Source organism: Bidens hawaiensis, unplaced genomic scaffold (genome assembly GCF_021521415.1).
Source record: "Bidens hawaiensis isolate Kalapana, Puna unplaced genomic scaffold, B.hawaiensis_p1.1 tig00035215_1, whole genome shotgun sequence".
In the NCBI taxonomy this organism is placed as follows: domain Eukaryota; kingdom Viridiplantae; phylum Streptophyta; class Magnoliopsida; order Asterales; family Asteraceae; genus Bidens; species Bidens hawaiensis.
The window spans coordinates 2746-24233 of NW_027496136.1; the positions used below are offsets into that span (position 1 = coordinate 2746).

A 21488-nucleotide genomic window follows, 5' to 3' on the forward strand; every position below is an offset into this window, starting at 1 on the left:
AATATATCTTATTATATATAAGTATATCTTACTTATTATAATTTGAGAATTATTATTATATAGATATAAGTATCTATTTAAGTGAGTATATAATGTAGTTTTTTATCTTTCTATATGAAAGATTTGAAAGGATATGAATGAGATTTGTCTTTCTTCATATTTTGCTCTTGTTTTCGAATTTTGTTATTAGGCAAAAAGCTTATTGAAAATGAATTAGATTCTACTTATTTAGATTTTATTTATATTGAGTTATATTGGGTTTTATTAGTTGAAATGTTTATGTTTTTTAGATTTTTAACGAACAAACATAAGCGAACACGGGCATGTTGATTTTTTTAAATGTACAAACATGAACACAAATATTTGTCTAATGAAAAAAGAGGCATTGATGTAGCTGACGATGGTGGGTAGTATTGGAAGTTAACCGACGATGGAGATGATAGACCAGCAACAAAGAACGTGTAAAGCAGATCAATTAAATTAGGGTTTGATAATAAAAGTGTTTATGAATAAATGAGATCTTATAAACTCATTTGAGGGCTATTAGAGTTTGGTAAGACATATAACCCGTGAAAATTATTATTTGATAATAAAAGGGTTATTTCACAAATAAATGAGATGTTATAACCCGTTTAAGAGTTATCCGGGTTTGGTGAAACCCATGCCCCGTGAAAAGTATTGTTTGATTATGAAATAGTTTTACAAATAAATGAGATGTTATAACCCATTTAAAGACTATCCGGGTTTGGTGAGACCCATACTCGCGAATTCGGGTTAAATGCATGAGAAGCCTCCATTTATAAATCAAGCAAACTGGTGGCTCTAGAGAATGAGGGGAACAACCTGAGAGCGACACATAAGATTTTATGGTAAGCAATTATAGATAGTTAGATGCTGTCACATATTTAAAAACTAAATTTTCAAAGACTAAGGTTTTGTTATAAAAGAAAAATAAATAAAAATATATTATATTTTAAATAAAAAGATAAACGACGAACAATCTTAAATTGTTGTGTTAAAGAGATATATGAAGACATGTACGTTAGGAAATGGTGACATGACATAACATCCACTTGGCATTCTATGTGGAGTGCCTAGTTAGATAACACGTGGACAAAATTGTGTTGTTTTAATCGATTAGTTAGATTATTTAATTACTCTATAGTGTAATTACATGAGAAAAGATGCAATACAATAATTGCTTAACGTACAAGAATACAAGAATACTTATTTTTCATGAAATCGATCCATGAAATCACATCACAAGATCTCGAAATTGTCAATATATATCCAAGTAATCATAGGTTCACCGAAATAAACAATTTTGTCTTTGAGCGTCTCACGTACCTATCGTAATTGCATAACTATTCTACTTGATTCTCACAATCAGCACGTTAACTTCATTTGTATTTGATCCAAACCCTTAATTAAAACACGTCTTTTTCTGTAAACTTATCTTTTGTTTTACAAAAATTTCTTGCATATTTTTATTTAATTAATGATTTTTTATTTCTTTTTTAGTTATTTTTTTCTTCCATCCAAAAAAAAAATACATATGTGATGAATAATGACCTCCTTGTTATAATATTAGCTCTAACTATAACAAGATTATTAGGGTAATATGAGAACTTGAAGATAACAAAAAAAAAAAGAGAATAGGAAAATACATGATTCAGTAACTTTGTTGATGGTATATCTTTTTAGGTTACATGAGGTAGATATACATACAAAAGGAATTACTATTTAGGGGACATGAACATATAATTGGTGTTGAAAAAATTGTCATCCATCACATGGATATGTCTTACCGACACTTTTATAACACCCCTCAAATAATAAACGGCCAAAAAGGATACTTGAAAAGATAAAAGTTAAAGTCTAGAGCACTTGAATTTATAAAAAAAAAAAAAACTTATAAAACCCGTTCAAGAAAACGAGTAAAAAGTTGAACTTCAAAAATTGCATAAAATAAGAGGTACTAAAACTCACACTTTGCATCACATTAAAGGATGAAGAAATAAATAAACGTCTTATAATTCCTGATTTGGCTGGGTGGTAAAGTTCTTGTCTTTAGAAAAAAAGACCATGGTTCAAATCTTGGGATAAGTTAGCTAACGATCAGCTTTACATTGGCTGTGTTTGGCTCGTTCACAAACCAAGTGGTTTTGAGCGACCTCGGGTCGCAAGATTTTTTAATAGTCTTTATCATCTAATTTTGCTCCTAAAGTAATTTTGTTCCTAAAGAGTAACATAACATATTAACATAGTTTCAGGCTTTCAGCTAACAAAATTCAATGTAGTTTTTGCTTTATTCATGTATCTGTATCTAGCTTTTAATACATAAAAGATTTCATATTTTAACTTTATATTTTATGCATGAAGTTTAAAACGGCTAATATCACTAATTCAAACCGCATCTGACCCGAACATATGGCATAGTAAGCCGTATAAGGAATTATGACACCCATTCCAAAACCCAGTCTCAGATTTTGGGTATTCCCATCAAGTTCGAAGATCTTTTCCATCATGTAAAAAAGCCAAATTGGTAGTTGCCTTCCTGAAACAAGTCTCGCTAAAAGTTCGAATTGAGTTGGGATTAAACGAGCTTGAGCTAATATTAGAACTCATTTAATAAAGGTGCTCGAGCATGAGTTTCACATATCAATCTTGACTTTTAATATACACACAAATATATGTACATAAATAAAATAATTATCTAGCTGAACCTAAGCCAAGCCAGAGCTTGGAAAACTACTTCTAAGTTCCAAACCTAACTCAAGCTTTAGAAATAGATCTCTAAATGTGCCAAGCCTAAGCTTAGGGTTTGGCTCGTTTAAACCCATATAATAAAGCAATCACATCTATATATTACCTTTGTAAGGTATAAACCACAAGTTATGTATACACTAATATACTTCAAAATTTGACAACCATGACATACATACATACATACATACATAAATACACTAATGTACATACTATGAAACAAGAATCTGTACATTTTGTTGAGAGGATGAAAGAGATTCCCTATTGTGACTCTGTAAGAGGGATTCATGGGCAGAAGCGGAAGGCATGACTGGTCGAATGTTGCCTGGATTCAATGGAAACAAGAACTTGTAGTAACCGTCCATCATTGCATCAAGATTGCATGTCTCCGCAACATGCGGAATCTGTACCAACCAAAACAAATGAACAAATGTCATATTTGTGCTTGAAATGCATTTTATTTCACCAACAAAAGTTATATACAAAGGCGTAAGGAAATTTAAAAACATACCACTGCAATCGCCTTTTATAGGCTTACGATTGGAGTTAGGTATAATCGCTAAATCGCCTTATGTGTCACATTTGAAGCAAAAAATATAATTTTTCATGTGGTTCTCCACTAATATTAGATTAACTGACTTTTATTTAATGTATTAAATATATATTTCTGCAACAATATTTAGTATATATAGAACTATGAATAGAATAACAAAAGGATAAAATATAATTTATGTTATACAGTAAAAACTCTATAAAATAATACACTTGGGACCACCAAAATTTATTAATTAAAAGAGTTATTAATTAATCGATAAATTAATAATTATTAATTTATATATTAATTAATATTTTATTAATTTATAGTAGAATACTTAGTTTACAAACACCTTTCAAGTTTCCACTTAATTATTGTATACAATGCATGTATATCAAATGAACGGCCCAATTTGAAAAAAACCTTCAATCTCCCACCTTATTATGCTTCTTGTGTTCAATGTATCACTTTATGGACATTAAAAATATTTTCTATATAAATACAAGATCAAAATAGGTTAACACAAACAAATCATACACACAACATGGCTTCCCATCTTAAAGGTGTGAAAAAAACAACAATGACAGACGAGATTCGAAGAGCATTATGAGAGACGAGATTCAAGGGGAAATTGATTTCAACAAAAAACAAAAGACAATTGAGTCATTTTTCAAGAAACCTCCATAAATCATTCATGTAATATGCTATACATAAGGAATTATTAATTTATATTTTATATGGGGTCTAAAGAAATTATCAAAAATGTATTATCTTATAATTTTAGCGCATTATTAATTTAGCATCCTATCCCCGAGTCGGGACCGGCAAAAAATATTATCTTAGAGAGTTTATTAAATAATCGAGTATTAATTTATCGAGTTTCTACTGTATCTAAAAAAATATAATTAAAACTATATATAAATTAATCAATAACTGATAAATGAGCCGAGCTCAAGCTTGAAAAACGACTCACGAGCCAAGCTTGAGCTCTCGTAAGCTAAAACAAGCCGGGATCCGGGCTCGGCTCGTTCGCCCTTCTCATCTGTAACGAGCGTGCCGCTACAAGCTTATTTATTAGATTAGAAGCTTATGGGGCGACATTATTGATCCTTCAATATGGGTTAAAACCTTGATGAGTTGAGTTTGAAAGGAGGTCGTTTCGATTATACAAATTTAAAATCAAATAATCAAAGAACCAAAAATGATACATTATGAAAAACTGAAGGTATGGAAATAAAGTTTTCACTAAGGCATGCAAGGTGATGTTTTGTTTGTATACCCAAAACAGGCTGTGTCGGTCAGAATGGATTTTAATAAAATGGTCATAACGGGTTTTGGCCAAAATAGGTTCAGATCATAATGGGTTAATTTGAAAAGGGTTCAATTTAATCATCCTTTTAACAGTAGCCAAATATCTAGTTGTACCCAAGAAACTCCATGAAAATTTCGAAAAATAAACCGAATGACATGTGAGAATCACAACAAGATCGTAGGCAAAAAGGAGATACAAATTAAGAAAAAAACTGTGATTGGGTTCAAAGAAACGTCTTGCTTCCCGTGGATAGATTAATTTCTCTTACTACTAATAAGCTAGCTGAACTGCATATACTAAACTCACTTACAAATTTTACCTTAAACTTAAGGCTAGATAGAGACACAGAGAGTGCTGGAAATTTTCAGCATAAAGACAATGCGATGACTGGGTCTAGCACCATCGGTGGATTCAACTTCGTCTTTGCCGACAGACATTACCATTGAAGTACTGAAGAATCTGGTAATTCAATCGTAATGACTGTTTGCAAACACATAGTTGGGATTCACCAACGATACAAGGCACAACCTTCGCGGTGTCCATATGCTGAAAGCTCCTTCTAGCTCATTTTGTTATGCATCTTAATCTAGCCTTAAGCATAGGTTCAAATATGTACGCGAGTTTAGTGTTTGAAGTTCAACTAGCTGCAACTCTTAGAAAGATGATTAAATAGAACCTTTTTTATGTCGACTCATTCTGACCTGAATCTACTTTGGTCGGAACCTGTTTTAACCCGAGCAAACGACCATTTTTAAATGAATTACTATGACCCGACCGGCGACCTGCCACTTCAGAAGGATTTTCACATACCCTTCATGGGTTTATACAAAGCCATCCAATAAAGCAAGCACCAACAATCACATGTGTGTGTGTATTATTATTTAAAGAATAGATAATACTGAACTTATAAAAAAAATTAATTATCGTATTTGACACGTTAATTACATATAAAAAATGGAATAAGCGTGTACCTGATAGATATCGCGCATGTAACCATGAAGATTTTGATATTCAACAACCTTCTTCTTTGTACATTTAAACATGACATTATATACAAGATCAAACCGAATCAAAGTGGTGAATAAACACACATCTGCTAGCGTAAGCTTATCTCCACATAAGTACCGTGAACCTCTTAAATGATCATCGATCGTGTTTAAAGCACTAAACAGCTCGTTTACAGCCGTGTCATACGCTTCCTGACTTTGTGCAAACCCGCACCTGCAAATCATTATCTAAATCTCATTCAATTACTTTGAAAGCACACTTCCGATCTTATATGATTAAAAGCTACCCGTCCTGCAACCTTAACTAAAGCTCACCCTACAATAAGCTAGTTTAATAAACGAGGTCGACCCAGAGCTTCACTTATTAAGCTCACGAGCCTATTATTTATATAACTTTTATTTAACATATTGAATATATGTACATAATAAAAATTATTATATGTAAAATTATGATAAAAATAACTAAACAGCATATATGTTATATATAAAAATTAACATTATAAATATATAAAAACAATTATAAAAATATATAAATAAATTACATAATAAACGTGCCAAGCTCGATTCAAGCCAGAGCTCCGCTCGCTTTGACTTACGCCAGCTTGAGCTGAAGCTTGAATCAAGCTCTGCAAGTTTACTATACATTAGTAAATTACTTTATACACATTTTTAGTTATTTATATGTATTTTTTTATTATAATTTTTATATGTAACATATGTATATTGTTTAGTTATTATTTTCATCATAATTTTACATATAACAATTATCATTTAGAAAATATATATTTAATACACTAAATAAAAGTTATATAATTAACAAGCTCGTTCAAGCCCGCGAGCCTGCTCGAGCTCAATAAATGAGGCTTAGGATCGTTTATTAAACAAGTGTATGCTAGGCTTGGTTAGAGTTCTTAACGAGCCAACTTAGTTCATTTATATACACCCCTGTAATAAAAATTAAAACTACTCACAAACCAAACCGAGTCCTGCCTCAGCTCGATTACACCCCTAGTATTCTCAAACCGCAAACCCAAACACACCTTAACAACTCTAGTCTCTACTTAACACTTACTACACAAATTATAAATTTATTTACCTGTAAACGCCATTATTAATACTCGGATAAATAATCCGATTCCACTCCTCAATCTGACCCTTAAGCTCGGGCGGCGAAAGATCCAAATCAGGATTCTTGGCCACCCGATTAAACCCGGAATTCAACAATTCAATAATATCATAACTCTCATTACACACAACCTCATTCCTCTCCACATCCCACAGCATCGGAACGGTACACCTCCCATCGTACCCGCCCGAACGCCGCTTATAAACCTCCCTCACCGTTTTCGCCCCGTTAACCTTATCCCGAGTCGGAATAAGCTTATCCTTAACCGGGATAAGTTTACCCCCCTGATCCTTAAACTCCCATGACCCATCTAACCCCGGAGACGCAATAGAGACGGGTATTGTGTCTTGGAGGCCTTTTAAGGCCCGGACGATGAGGGTGCGGTGGGCCCATGGGCATGGGAGTGCTGCGTAGAGGTGGAGGGTGGTGGGGTTGAGTTGGGTCGGGTCTGGGTTACGGAACTGGGAGATGGGTCGGGTGTAGGATCCGGATGGGTCGGATGGGGCGAGCTGGGACATCATTAAGAGCCAGATGGTTTGCCAGGTGGAGCGGACGGTGGAGATGAGGAGTTGGGGTGGGAGTGATTTGCCCCAGATGAGCTTTGTGATGGATGTGATGAGTTGAGTTGGTGATGGGGATGTGTTGTTATTATTGTTAATTGACATTTTGGGTGTGGATCGACGGAGGGTTTTGGGTTTGAGGTTCAGTTGCCGGAAGCCGGTGAAGGTGACGATGGTGGTGGTGGTGGTGGTGGTGGTGGTGGTCGGAGAGGTGAGGAGTGAGGTAACGGTGGCCATGGTTTATCTGGTTCCACGAGCTCTTATTTTTGCCTACTTGTGGTTTGCTTTTAGATATTCACTTGTCGTGTTCGTCCGTTAAGCTTTTATTGTTAAACGGATCGTTCACGAACACTCAACCGAACGAAAATTCATGTTCTTGCTCGTCCATTAAGGACTTGACCGTTTGTGTCCGTTCGTTAATTTTGTAAACGGACAAGCGAAAACTAACATACATTAATGGACAAACGAACACACGGACATTAATGGACACTGATGGACAAATGAACACTAACAGAGACTAATGAACATTAATGGACAAACATACGTACATAAACGACTCTAATGAACAAACGGACATAGACGATTACATATTAATTTCATGAAGCATAATTATTATCGGACGTTCACGAACACTATTGAACAAACGCGGTATTTGTCCATTTTCATTCGTTAAGCTTACTGAACAAAAGTATTTTGGTTCATGTCCGGTTCATTTATTAAACGAGCGGACATTAACGAACTCCTTGCTAGAAGGACGTTCGGTTCGTTTACAGCCCTAGCGGTGGGGCTAGTTTTTTTTTTCGAACTTATGATAATTTGTGGCGAAGCTTTGACAAAGACGTGAAATATGCCAAACTCAATACGTATAAAAAGATTACTTAGACTTGGTCAAATAAACAAAACAACACAATATTAGTATGTTATAGAATGAACGTTTAAAATGTTCATAAACCTAAGTTTAGTCAACTTTTTTGTGTTCTTGTTAACTAAATTCAATTGAAATTAAATTTTGAAACTCCGACCCAAGTCGTTCTTTTCTTACGTTTTCAACTATTAACCAAAAACTGAACTAACCCAATTTCAAACTGAATAACCGAACCGCTTCTAATCGAAGCTAGTCGGTTTTCAAAGATAGATGACACTATTAACTCTTTTACGAACACAAACTCCAACCACATGAAAACACTATAACCTTAGTTGTACAACAAGTATTTGGACAAGGCTTACATGCCCTTTTCGTAAGCTAAAATATAATATGACGACATCTGGAAAATCATCATTTTAGAGCATTCTCATCTCATCCTCTATAATTATGTATTTATGTGCGGGGAGTTTGCAAATTATAGGATGAAATTGTGAATGATTGTGAGTGTAAATTATAGGATGGAGATAGAAATGTAATGATTTTTTCTAAATTTGGGGAAACATTTGAGGAACATTGTTTGCCCTTATTTATTTTTTAATATTTGTTGGATTGTTTGTGAGTAGAGGAGAGAGAAAACTGTAATGATAAATGTATAAAAAAATATTATTTAATTGAACAAGAGAGAGAAATGTATTGTTTTTTAGTGTAATTATAGAGATAGGGATGGAGAATGGGTTGAGAATGCTCTTAGACAATGTTGTTTTGGGAAACTTATCTGAAATACTGATTTAGTTGTATATTAATCAATGGTGGAATCTGCAGGTGAAATCTGGGATTCCCAACCTGTGGCGGACCTAAGAAATTTCGAAGTGGGGACCTCCTCATACACATTATACACACACATTAATGAGGGTTAGAAATTTCATACAGTTTGCGTGTGAAAATGGTGTTTTTGATTTGGCATTGTTGTAGTCCTTGAGGTGACGCTTTGATATTATGTAGCAATGTCGAATTGTCGATGCTCTTATACTAGATATATAATAATTACATAATATAACATGGCTAGCTTGCATATATAATAAAACTAGTTTTTATCATAAATATAAACAACATCCAAAAAGCAATATCAACAATACCATGCTAAACCTCACTTTAATATAGTATCACACTACTTAAATACATTAAACATTTGTGGCAGGATTTTCTAGACAATAAACTGAACTTATTAGCACTTAACAAGAGAATGGAGTGTTGTTGTTCGATGTAATATAGTTTCATAATAACAACGCATATCACATTCGAAAACTGTCTTCATATGTCTTTAATCCATTCAATAAAATTGCTAAGATTTTTGTGTGAGCAACCTCCTTCTCTAACACTACTAGTAACCCTTTCTTTAATATCCAACGCCTTTTCTCTAAATGTTTTGTCACTGAGTAGCTCCTCCACCTTACTTGTTATTTCTCCTTGAGTCACGATACCTTCTTCATTGTTTAGCCGTAACCCACTCTTCCAAATGTCACAAATGTAAGTCTCATTATGAAACTGATCAGCAAAATACGGCCAACACAAAAAAGGGACTCCATTTGTGACACCTTCTAAAGTAGAGTTCCAACCACAGTGACTCATGAAACACGCTATAGAAGGATGAGCTAGGACCTTTTGTTGTGGTGCCCAACTCACGATTCTTCCTTGAGAGCCTACTCTTTCCATATATCCATTCGGGTAAGTAGTTGTAGTCTCCTTGGTCATACCCGGGCGCACAACCCACAAGAACGGTTTGTTGCTAAGTTCAAGACCAAGTGCAATTCTTCAAACTGAGTTTGGTTGAAAATAGTGAAGCTCCCAAACGCAACATAAATGACCAAACATGGTTTTTGTTGATCTAGCCATGTTAAGCAGGCTATGTCCTCTTTCCAAAAGTGACCAGCTTGGTCTCGCGAGCAAAGGGCCTATTTGCAACAACTGCGGGTACAAGCTAAATGCTGCATCCTCCAACTCAGTAGTTGAGTTGCATATGAACCATTCTGCCAATCTAGAAGCCTCTTCAGCTTCTTTTACAAGTTGAAAGGCGGCTTCTATGGTAGCCACGTTCGTAAAGCACGCCCATGCGAGGTTCTTAGATTTTATAGGCGGCATGGTTTTTGACAGCCGGATTATCTGATCTTTTAGAGGCACGCCTACATAAATAGTTCAAAGAGATTTAAATTAACATCTTGGAGTCAAAGTATACTGAAGATGGCAACACACATGTTTATCTAATTAGTTTGAAAGTCTAGAAAATAGCAGTTTATGTTGCATAAAGTGGTTCAATATAAGTGGGAAAAACTAGAAAATGTAACATATATATAATCAATCATACATGTCTGTCTAACCTTTATTGTTTATGATCCCATCATCAATGAGTTTCTGAAAGGACAACATGGGGACCAATATAGCAACTGAGGCAGGCCAGAAGGCTGCTACTCTAATTCCCATTTTCTTTGCAACTTTTAAGGCCCATCCCATGCAATCATCAGCAATAACACAAGTAATTTTACAACTCATGTCTTCTTTGTTAATTGTCTCTATTAGTTCTTCAAGCTTCTGTGGCATGGTTTGCAATATTGACAAGGACAACTTACCAATGTCACTCCTGTCCTCCCATATTTCTAACCCATCCGGGATCGAAACCATCTGCATTATATCTCCAAAACCATCTTTGTCTAACCAATTGCTTGTCACGAGCTTGTGGTTAACCTCTGTGTTAACATAGGTAACCTTTACTCCTTGTGCAACTAGCTGTTGAGCAAGCTCTATTGTAGGAATTACATGGCCTTGTGCGGGATAAGGTATTACTAGAACATGAGGTTTTGCGGCCATGATTTAGAGATTTTAGAGAGTTCTTAAGAAGTTGTGATTCTTGATGCGTCTATATATACATGATTGTCATTTTATAGACAGACAGAAACGACCTTGTAGAGTTTAGTTTTTTATTCTTTTCATATATAATTCCAAGTTGGGTTAATTTGTTTTGTCATACATGGTGTGTTATTCGTTCTCTTGTGGCCTTGTTGATGTTAACATGACCTCTAAGTCAAATATATGTTAATCAAATATTTCTGGATCACATAACAATATCTCTTGGACATGGTTTGATGTCACACCAGTTAAGTCTATATATATCTTACCATCTAGGCACCATCGTGGGGACGCGATGGAACTGTATGAACTATGAAAGCATGATGCAACAAAACAAGAAATACAACGTGGAGCGAATGGAAGGATGTGTGGTATACAGATCTTATTTGCACACATTAAATGTATGCATTGTATATGATCAAATAATAAATTAGCTAGGTCATCGGCAACATGCTAAATTATAGAACACAAAATTAGAGGAAAGTAAATGGTAGTCAATATTTTGCCCAGAAGATGCCATTTAATGTGGTCTGTTCAGTTGGTTTATGCGCGGTGTCCAGGTTCTTGTGTTGATTTGGTCAGCGGCTCAGCGCGTGTATCCACGTCATCAATCCTCTTTTGGTCCTCGTGGGTGATGGGATGGGTATTGGTTTCGATTCATATCAGTAATTAGTATATATGAATATTTGTGGTTTGGAATATTCCAGTTATCACCAGAAGTTGGAAGTTTGATGTGCATTTTTATGGGTATAAATAAACCCCCGTAACACGGGGCTAAAAGCTAGTATTTTGATAAATACAAATGTGGTCACGCAAACATGTATCGTTATTCGTTAATCCTTGATGGGCGATGGCCAAATAAAAGTAGTACACAAATAACTTTTAATTTGTGATGATTATTTGATGGCGTGTTATAAACTTATAATCCAACCCAACCCAACCCGTGAGTATACATAACGTACAACATTTGAATAAATAACGAATTATGAAATTATATGAACCCTCATGAAAATATATAATTGTGATTTTGAGAATATATAACGGCATTCCAAAAAATAATTTGATCGGTTAACTTCTTTTAATTACGTGATTGCACTTAGTGTACCGCTCGATTAGGTTGTCATTCAAAAAGAGTAGTACTCCTAATGATCTTTTTTGTAAACACTTAATGTTTTGAAGTGATTTTTTGTAATGTGAGATAGCAAATAATTAAAGTCTTACAGAGATGGTCTACATTTTACAGGAACATTGTAAATTACAGTAAAAATACTCTCCTAGCTCACATTGGAAATTATAGTACAATGACGTGTATAAAATAGAACGCCCTGCTTGCGGTGCGCGGATATAATGTATATATGTGTGAACCCTCGGGTGGGCAAAAGTAAAATTGCACTAATTTTGACGTTATTTTACTAATCTCGTGAAAATAACGTTAAAAGTGGCGGAAGGTTAATCAGGCATCATGTGGTGGCGTTGATAGCCGAAAGACAAGGGCACATGCACCGATCAGCCGGTCCCGATGATTGAGTGCTATGTGCCTTATGTCCAAGGCTTGATGCAAAACTACTATCGAGCCGGGGGTCTCACCGGAAGCAGCCTCTCTATCCCTAGCTGTCTACATCTTACCCTCCTCAGACCCTACCATAGCATTGCTATTGGTGGGATATACTGAGTACGATGATGATGATGATGATGACGTGTATAAAATAGAATAAACATTACATAACCAAAAAAATCATATAGCATCTTTGGCTTTGTTCTTCACTGCAGCAATTGAACAAAGTCAGTTAGTGTTGGTTAAGACTTCGTCTTTAACGCGAGTCTCTTAAATAGATTTTGAATATACCTTGTCTGTCACAGTTATAACAACCAGAACATTTTGAATATCCTCTATTTGTATGCTTGTTGCAAAACAAAAACTTAATAAAACTACCAACAGTTAAGGTAAAATACATGGATTTATAAGTTACCTATGCATGCCTATGACGTTCGCCAACAAAGACACCTATCAACAGTCTATAGTTCTAGATTATTAGCGTCACAGTTACGACCTAGAATCATATACATGTATAGTATAATAGGATAAAGTTCATTGGAACTTATAACCATAAGACAAGAGACAGTTAGAGTGTTAGACACTGTAACTCAGATACAAAGCAATTTATATTATAAATTAATTAATAATGATTTAGGACAACTCAGATACAACCAAATTAATTATTGATGTGGTAGCTGAATTGGTGGTTTGAAATTATGTAGCAATATAACATTGTGGGTGCTCTTATACTAGATATAATATACCATGGCTAGCTTGTATATTTAATCAAACAAATATAATATAAACAACATCCAGAAAGCAGTAAGCAGCAATGCCAGACTAGACCTCACTATAAGCAGTATCACACTACATACATACATGAAAATTTTGTGGTAAATTATCTAGACATTAAATGGAACTTCACTTAACAAGAAAATAAGGAGTGTTGTTGTTTGATGTAATGTGGTTTCATAATAACAAGACATGTCACTTACGAAAATTTTCTTCATATTTCTTTAATCCATTCAATAAAATTGCTAAGATTTATGTGTGAGCGACCTCCTTCTTTGACACTGCTAGTAAATTTCTTTAACCTTGAATGTTTTGTCACTGAGTAGCTCCTCCACCTTACTTGTTATCTCTCCTTGAGTAACGATACCTTCTTCATTTTAGTCATAACCCACTCTTCCAAATGTCACAAATGTAAGTCTCATTGTGAAACTGATCAGCGAAGTATGGCCAACACAAAAAAGGGACTCCATTTGTGACACCTTCTGAAGTAGAGTTCCAACCACAATGACTCACGAAACATGCTATAGAAGGATGAGCCAGGACCTTTTGTTGTGGTGCCCAACTCACGATTCTTCCACGAGAGCCTACTCTTTCCATATATCCATTCGGATAAGTAGTTGTAGTCTCCTTGGTCATACCCGGGCGCACCACCCACAAGAATGGTCTGTTGCTAAGTTCAAGACCAAGTGCCAATTCTTCAAATTGAGTTTGGTTGAAAATAGTGAAGCTCCCAAACGCAATATAAATGACTGAACATGGTTGTTGTTGGTCTAGCCATGCTAAGCAGGTTGCGTCCTCTTGCCAGAAGTGACCAGCTTGGTCATCAAGTCGATTGCCTGCGAGCAAAGGGCCTGTTGGCAACAACTGCGGGTACAAACCAAATGTTGCTACCTCCAACTCAGGAGTTGAGTTGTATATGAACCATTTTGTCAATCTAGATGCCTCTTCAACTTCTTTTGCAAGTTGAAAGTTGGCTTCTATCATATTCGTGTCCTTAAAGCACGCCCAGAAAAGGTTCTTAGATTTTATAGGCGGCATGGCTTCTGACAACTTAATTGTCTGATCTTTTAGAAGTATTCCTACATAAAAGGTTCATAGAGATTAAAATAACATCTTGGAGTTTAAATATATTGAAGATAGAAACACAAATGTTAGGTTTTGTCAAGCCACTCCCTTTTTCCATTATGTTATGTGTTTATAAATAATAAATATAATCGACCGATTTAAAATAAACCCAACTCAATATATATCATACATGTCTCACCTTTATTGTTTATGATCCCATCATCAATGAGTTTCTGAAAGGACAATATGGAGACCAATGTAGCAGCCGAGGCAGGCCAGAAGCCGGCTATTCTAATTCCCATCTTCTTAGCAACGCGTAAGGCCCATCCCATGCAACCATCAGCAATAACACAAGTAACTTTACAACGGTCTTCTTTGTTAATTAACTCTATTAGTTCTTCGAGCTTGTGTGGCATGGTTTGCAATATTGATAAGAGCAACTTACAAAGGTCACTCCTATCCTCCCATACTTCTAATCCATCTGGGATCGATACCATTCGCATTAGATCCCCAAAACTACCGTTATCTAACCAGTTGCTTGTCACGAGCTTGTGGCTAAATTCTGTGTTAACAAAGGTAACCTTTACTCCTTGTGCGACTAGCCTTTGAGCAAGCTCCATTGTAGGAATTACATGGCCTTGTGCAGGATAAGGTATTACTAGAACATGAGGTTTTGCCATTTTAGAATGCTCTTAAGAACTTGTGATTCTTGTTGCTTCTATATATACTTGAGTGTCATTTTATAGACAGAAACGACCATTGCGGATTTTATTTATTTTTCTAATTATCACTAAGGGTTTATTTGTCATATATAACTAGTTTTAATCAATTTTTGTTTGTTCTCAGTGTATGGATGCTTTTTTATTGATGGACCATGAGTCCATGACATGTCTTGATCAACATGATTTTATGGACCATAAAAGATACTTTTAAAACTTGTGGGGTAAGCATTGTTAATTTATGTTTCTATATAGACCACATTTTATGTTCAGTGCTATTGACCTAAGCTTATAAGTATGGGTCACATTGGGCGGTTAGAGGGGGTAATACCGAAACAGCGCATTCAAATAGTGTGATTTCCGTTAGATTGATAATCGAGACAATACTTCGACATATCTTAGCTCATTCTCTATATTCTCAATTACATCTTGTTGTGTTGCATACAATCGAGACACACTTAGGTATCTTTGACCTGTACAAAGTGGTAACAGAGCTTAGTTGAAAAGTGAAAACCAGAGGCTTCAATTATCGTAATCAAGAAACCCGAGGTAGTCTACGCGTCAAAACCAATTTTGAAATCACCACGTACTTGTTACCATTACTGAAAGAAAACCGAAACACATTAAATCTTCAAATTGAGATTAAATGAAGTACAAAAAAGATTGTCAACGAATTCCACTTTGTGTCTTCAGTTGTCACTTACCCATTTCCCTCTAAGCACTCCACACGAAATTTTTACTTTTTTATCTATTGTGAATGTGGGGTTGACTCGATTGGTAAAGACTTTTGTCTTTTAACGTTTTCAATCTAGACAAATGATATTAAATATATAGAAGTATCGAAATATTTTAGCCGTTAACAAAATATCTGTCATATATGAATAGTTACGGTTAGGAATAAATATTCCAGTTATCAATAGAAATTTGATGTGACGCTTTGATGTGTAAATTTTGATAAATACAAATGTGGTCACATAAAAATCAAAAATGTATGGTCATGATTTTATTAACTCTTTTGTTTTTATTTTTGCATAGAAAATAACGAATTATGGAATTACATTTACCCTCGTGAAAATATATAATTATTAATTTAAGAATATAACATTTCCAAAAAGAAAAGTATATGTTGATTATCTTTTGGTTACACGAACCGAACTTTTATGTCGCCTATCTTTTAGTTCGAGTCCCAACACCCTATTGCGGTGCTCGTTGGGTGTCTGTTTAATACTTAAGGATGTCATAACATATAGGACATGACATGATGACCTGTTGTACTAAACACGAATACGACATGATAACTAATCGTGTTATTTTTTCTAAACACGGACACAAACCTTTTTAATAACATGTTAACCTTAAATACAAGGGACATGTTTAAATATACAATGAATAATACATGTGTAACCAAAAAAAATTCAAAACAAACATAAAAGTTTTAATTAACATATAATCCATAACATATTTGAAACAAAACCACAATCCTTAACATATATGTAACAAAAAACCACAAACCGATAATATACTTAAAACAAAAAACTATGGAAACAAATCATAATATTCATTGAAAATATAATAGTGGGTTCTGACGGACATTAGTGAAATGTCGTATAAGTATGACTTTAGGAGTGCATATTTATTTATTTTTTTAAATTAAAAATCTACATAGGTTATTAACATGTAAACAAACATTTAATCTGTTAGGACACGAATTTTTAATGTGTCTTCAAAAGGTTGACATGTTTAAGACACGAAGCATCTTAAGCTCAAACCCAGACCTGTTAAAACCCGAGTCGTGTATCATAAATTGACAGCCCTAAATTAATACACGATAATACATGTTTACCAAAAAATACACTATGCAATTTCATACTTTTTTAAAATTAATTATATTTAGTATGCTAGGGTTTATCATTTTGTCTTCTTGATACATACAAATAATTATACTTCTAACTTATAACCGTCATACTCAAACCACCAAAGCCAAATACTAAACTAGTTGTTTTCATGTTTAACAATACTTGTATTATTCGTGTTATCTCTAACATATTAAACACGATAAGACACATTTTTGTCGGTTAACACATATTACTTTGATATTATAAACTACTAGTCTATTTAATATATCTATATAATCTTTTTCATTCTCAATAGTCAACAGTCAAAGCTAGCCAGTCTCCATTAATGGGCCAGGCCCAAAGCCCAACAAAACCCTAGAAACCAACCAACCACCACCGTATAAGAACATCAAACCCTCATCTTCTCCGCCGTATAGTCACACAACCATGTCGAAGCGAGGTAAGCTTCAACCTCCTTCCAATTCCACCAACACATGATCTAATCTCCATGTTCAATTGTTGTTTTCAGGTCGCGGAGGTTCCGCCGGGAACAAGTTCCGGATGTCACTGGGTTTGCCGGTGGCTGCGACGGTAAACTGCGCCGATAACACCGGAGCTAAGAACCTGTACATCATTTCAGTGAAAGGAATCAAGGGGAGGCTTAACCGTCTGCCGTCTGCTTGTGTCGGTGATATGGTTATGGCCACTGTGAAGAAAGGTAAGCCGGATCTCAGGAAGAAGGTTATGCCTGCGGTTATTGTTCGTCAACGCAAGCCTTGGCGCCGAAAGGATGGTGTTTTCATGTACTTTGAAGGTCAGTGGTTATTATTATTATGTATAGGGTTTTAGCGTTAATTAGATGTTTATTTGGTTTGTGATAATTTTGTTTTTATGTTTAATTAGTTTTTTTTGTGTTTAATCAGATGCTTATATGTAGAATGATAGTTTTTTGACGTTTAATTAGATGCTAATTTAATGTTAATTAGTTTTTTTTGTCCAATTAGATGCTGATATGAAATATGATAGTTGTATTTTTATGTTCAATTAGATTTTTTTAAGTCTATTTATTTGCTTAGTTGAAGTATGATAAATTTTTTTATGTTTATTTAAGTTTTTTGGTCTAAATAGATGCTGATTTGAAATATGATAGTTGTATTTTTTTATGTTTAATTAGTTTTTTTTAAGTCTATTTAGTTGCTTATTTGAAGTATGATAATTGTTTTTTTATGTTTAGTTAGGTTTTTTTGGTCTAAATGGATGCTAATTTGAAGTATATGATAGTAGTTTTGTTTTTATGTTTTAATTAGGATTTTATGTTTTAATTGTATTGAATATCCAGCTGATTGATCTCACGGTTATAAGATCAGCATCACATTTGATTAACCAATTTGTCATTATTTATGTTTTTTTGAATCAAGTTTTTTTGGGCAGTTTTATCTTTGGTAATGCGGCCTAATACCATTTGTTTAATTACTCAAATGGCTAACATAAGTGTCCTTTTTGATGTACATATCTACATATATGCAATTTGTTTAATTACTCAAATGGCTAACATAAGTGTCCTTTTTGATGTACATATCTACATATATGCAATTATGGTTTTATTTTAGATGTCACCTAACACAAGTTAAGATACTCATATATCAACGGGAATAAATCAGGGATTGATTATGGTATCATCTTTTTTGTTTGTGTGTCAAGTTGGTTATGTTCTTTTTGATGACTAACCATAGTTTCGTAAATAAGATGATCATATAATTGATTTCTGGATTGCTCCAGTTCGTATGTCACTGAATAATGGAGACATTAAGTATGTGTTTTTCTTTGACGGCTATTATTTTGTGATAGGTGAATCTAAGGGAAAATTCAAGTTGTACATGTGTGGATTTAATGTTCATTAAATAGTTCAATTATGTTATGGGCTCAAGTCATTTGACTAGCTAGGTAGATTGTATGAGGTTACATTATATAGACTTTGTTTAATATTCTGGCCATGTTGGTTATTTTTGCAACCAGTAAACATTAAAATTTTGAACCAAATTTTTAATAGGATGATATTATTGTTAATTATGTTAGCTGTTTAGGTTTGATATACATTTTGATTGTTTTGAGATCACAAATGAGATTTATCTTGTTCTCTATTTTATGCATTTTGTTTTTACTAGCTCATTTTTTGATCTTAACTTATGTTTATGCAGACAATGCTGGTGTCATTGTGAATCCAAAGGGTGAAATGAAGGGTATAATTTTTTTTTATTTTTATTGATTATTTCAACTTTACTATCTTGAACATGAACAGGTATTAAGTTTTTATTTACTTTTTGTTATTGCAGGATCTGCTATCACGGGACCGATTGGAAAGGAGTGTGCTGACTTATGGCCTAGGATTGCCAGTGCTGCCAACGCCATTGTTTAGGGGATGTTTTGATTTGAAGTAGAGTTTCATTGTTTGTACTTGTTTTTCTTTTGATGATCAATATGTTAGGAGATTTTTTGTTTTGAGAACTTTATATTTTCAATGGCAGACATGGATTATTGTGTTTTGTTTTGAGTGTTTTATTTTACTTCTAGTTTGTTAATTGCTAGTTAGATATCTTCATTCACATGTAAGGTTGTTTTCAGAAAAGAAATTGCGCGTGTATTAAAATCTAAAGTCTAGCAATTTATTCGACTATCACTCGTCAAAATTGACAGATTTATTTAGGAGCTGTATGTATATATTAGTAAGTGTAGATCATTAATGAATCTGTATTCTAATGATGTGATGGTATCTGTTTAGAAAATTTATGTTTTTCTAACATTGAACAATTTTTTATTTTTTCTACGACATTTCACCTTGAAATACGAAATTATACCATACTAGGTATTAAAAAATCAAAGTAATGATAAAGAAATAGTGGATTCCATTATTTCTATGGTGCTGTTTCTTAAACGGTGAGGTCTTCTGTATACACCGAAGCCTTTACTTCATTTAATCATTGTATTACTAACTTGTATATTCATTTGAACCCCCAATATCGCTACTAAACGGGAGAACATTATACAACTAGGTAATGGTAATGGAGCCAAATTCGGTTAATGGAGAAAAGTATTTAGTAAAATGAATGGTTTAAATTTATCAAAATATATGTTTTATTGAAAACTATCCTTTTTTGCACCAAATTTAATTGGATAAAGATTAATTGTTATTAAAATAATAAAAAGGTCATTCATTTTTAAAAGTGTGTGGTTGTACTTTTTAAAACAATTTGCATGAATATAGTCACTACTATTATTAATTTACATCTTTCCAAAATCGGGTCGACGAGTACATTTTTCTTTTTGTTTTATTCATTAAAACTTATCCAAATAGTTTAATGCATATGAAAATGTAATAACATCTATAAAAACTAAATTAAGTTCAAGAATAAAGCTAAAACTAAAGAGTAAATAAGATCCGCATACTACGACGGATGTTATTATAACCGCAAATGAAACTTTTACATTTTATAAAACATTAGACTTAAAAAGAAACTACCACGACTGCTTCGTAAATCTGTTTTCGTTATTCATTGATTTGATATGCTTGAAATTTCTTACCGAATTAATCACTTAAATTACTTTGATATCAGACCTTATAATAAACTATCAACAGGACTCAATAGTCAAGCCAGCTGAGCTAATCTCCTTTAATGGGCCAGGCCTAAAAACCCATAAAGCACTAGAACTCAATCAACAACCAGTTACATTATTGGTGACCCGTGGATATTTTGTTACGCTTTAGCAGCAGCCCTAAAATAGCACATAGAACTGAAAACTTTGTAATTAAGCATTAGGCGATGAAATTTGTGGACTGGTACCTGAAGATTGCCGTTGTATCCGCCGCAATTGGAGGATCTATGGAGTATTTCATGATCAAAACTGGCTTCTGTAAGTAATTTCAGATTCACCATTTGTGTATGTGTGTGTGTGTGTGTGTGTGTGATACATGTTAAAAGATCCAACAGGCACATGGTTTAAATGTTTGATGCTAAATTCACTTGTATGGTGGTGGCAAAATGGGTTGGTTAGGAACTTAGGATGGTTAGGTAACGGGTCGAAACATGTTTTAGGTGAACCGGGGTTTTTTTCCATACGGGCCAAAATGATTTGGAATCATTCATTTGATATTTTCTCAGGCTATATGTAGTAGAGGGCTACATTCGGGGGCAATTACAATCATGATCTAGTTTTTAAGAATATAACAATTTAGGCATCTCTGTCAAAATTGGACAGTGTTGATGGTTGTTATGTCCGGTTTTCTTGCAGATGACAAAGTGACGGTTCTTGAATCGGAAAAGAGGGCGTGGGAGAATTCACCGGAAGCTCAAGCCAAGCGAGAAGCCTTGAATCCTTGGAGAAACACCGATGCAAATGCTACCAAACCTTCTTAGCATTTCCCTGTTTCGGATATCTTATTTTTAGTGTAACGACGATGATTTGCGATCTA

General features: G+C 34.1%; 3 protein-coding genes and 2 pseudogenes across 4 annotated transcripts; 2 read left to right on the forward strand and 3 right to left on the reverse strand.

Moving 5' to 3' along the window:
• Nucleotides 1-2806: 2806 nt before the first annotated feature.
• LOC143587180 (uncharacterized) lies at nucleotides 2807-7543 on the reverse strand. The gene is made up of 3 exons (XM_077068542.1): nucleotides 6717-7543; nucleotides 5585-5834; nucleotides 2807-3170 (listed from the first exon to the last, which is right to left on the reverse strand). The coding sequence occupies exons 1-3, from the start codon at nucleotides 7541-7543 to the stop codon at nucleotides 2979-2981; spliced, it is 1269 nt and encodes a 422-aa protein (XP_076924657.1). The 3' UTR covers nucleotides 2807-2978.
• Nucleotides 7544-9449: 1906 nt separating this feature from the next.
• On the reverse strand, nucleotides 9450-11110 carry LOC143587182 (UDP-glycosyltransferase 83A1-like; annotated as a pseudogene). The gene is made up of 2 exons (XR_013144835.1): nucleotides 10547-11110; nucleotides 9450-10351 (listed from the first exon to the last, which is right to left on the reverse strand). The product of XR_013144835.1 is annotated as a UDP-glycosyltransferase 83A1-like (transcript).
• A 2505-nt stretch (nucleotides 11111-13615) lies between these two features.
• Nucleotides 13616-15146, reverse strand: LOC143587190 (UDP-glycosyltransferase 83A1 pseudogene; annotated as a pseudogene).
• Nucleotides 15147-17358: 2212 nt separating this feature from the next.
• LOC143587183 (large ribosomal subunit protein uL14) lies at nucleotides 17359-19599 on the forward strand. Its single transcript, XM_077068545.1, has 4 exons — nucleotides 17359-17480; nucleotides 17550-17834; nucleotides 19219-19260; nucleotides 19354-19599. Exons 1-4 carry the CDS (start codon nucleotides 17468-17470, stop codon nucleotides 19434-19436), a joined length of 423 nt encoding a protein of 140 aa, XP_076924660.1. The 5' UTR covers nucleotides 17359-17467; the 3' UTR covers nucleotides 19437-19599.
• A 1191-nt stretch (nucleotides 19600-20790) lies between these two features.
• LOC143587184 (uncharacterized) lies at nucleotides 20791-21488 on the forward strand. The gene is made up of 2 exons (XM_077068546.1): nucleotides 20791-20929; nucleotides 21308-21488. The coding sequence occupies exons 1-2, from the start codon at nucleotides 20839-20841 to the stop codon at nucleotides 21430-21432; spliced, it is 216 nt and encodes a 71-aa protein (XP_076924661.1). The 5' UTR covers nucleotides 20791-20838; the 3' UTR covers nucleotides 21433-21488.

Excerpts from the sequence above, each read along its gene's own strand:
- LOC143587183 (XM_077068545.1), top strand. Across the intron at positions 17,835-19,218 it reads TGTTTTCATGTACTTTGAAG|ACAATGCTGGTGTCATTGTG; the intron begins GTCAGTGGTTAT and ends ATGTTTATGCAG. Across the intron at positions 19,261-19,353 it reads TCCAAAGGGTGAAATGAAGG|GATCTGCTATCACGGGACCG; the intron begins GTATAATTTTTT and ends TTGTTATTGCAG.
- LOC143587180 (XM_077068542.1), bottom strand. The coding sequence starts at position 7,543 with ATGGCCACCGTTACCTCACTCCTCACCTCTCCGACCACCACCACCACC. Across the intron at positions 5,835-6,716 it reads ATTAATAATGGCGTTTACAG|GTGCGGGTTTGCACAAAGTC; the intron begins GTAAATAAATTT and ends AATGATTTGCAG. Across the intron at positions 3,171-5,584 it reads ACATGCGCGATATCTATCAG|ATTCCGCATGTTGCGGAGAC; the intron begins GTACACGCTTAT and ends TGGTTGGTACAG.
- LOC143587184 (XM_077068546.1), top strand. The coding sequence starts at position 20,839 with ATGAAATTTGTGGACTGGTACCTGAAGATTGCCGTTGTATCCGCCGCA. Across the intron at positions 20,930-21,307 it reads CATGATCAAAACTGGCTTCT|ATGACAAAGTGACGGTTCTT; the intron begins GTAAGTAATTTC and ends GTTTTCTTGCAG.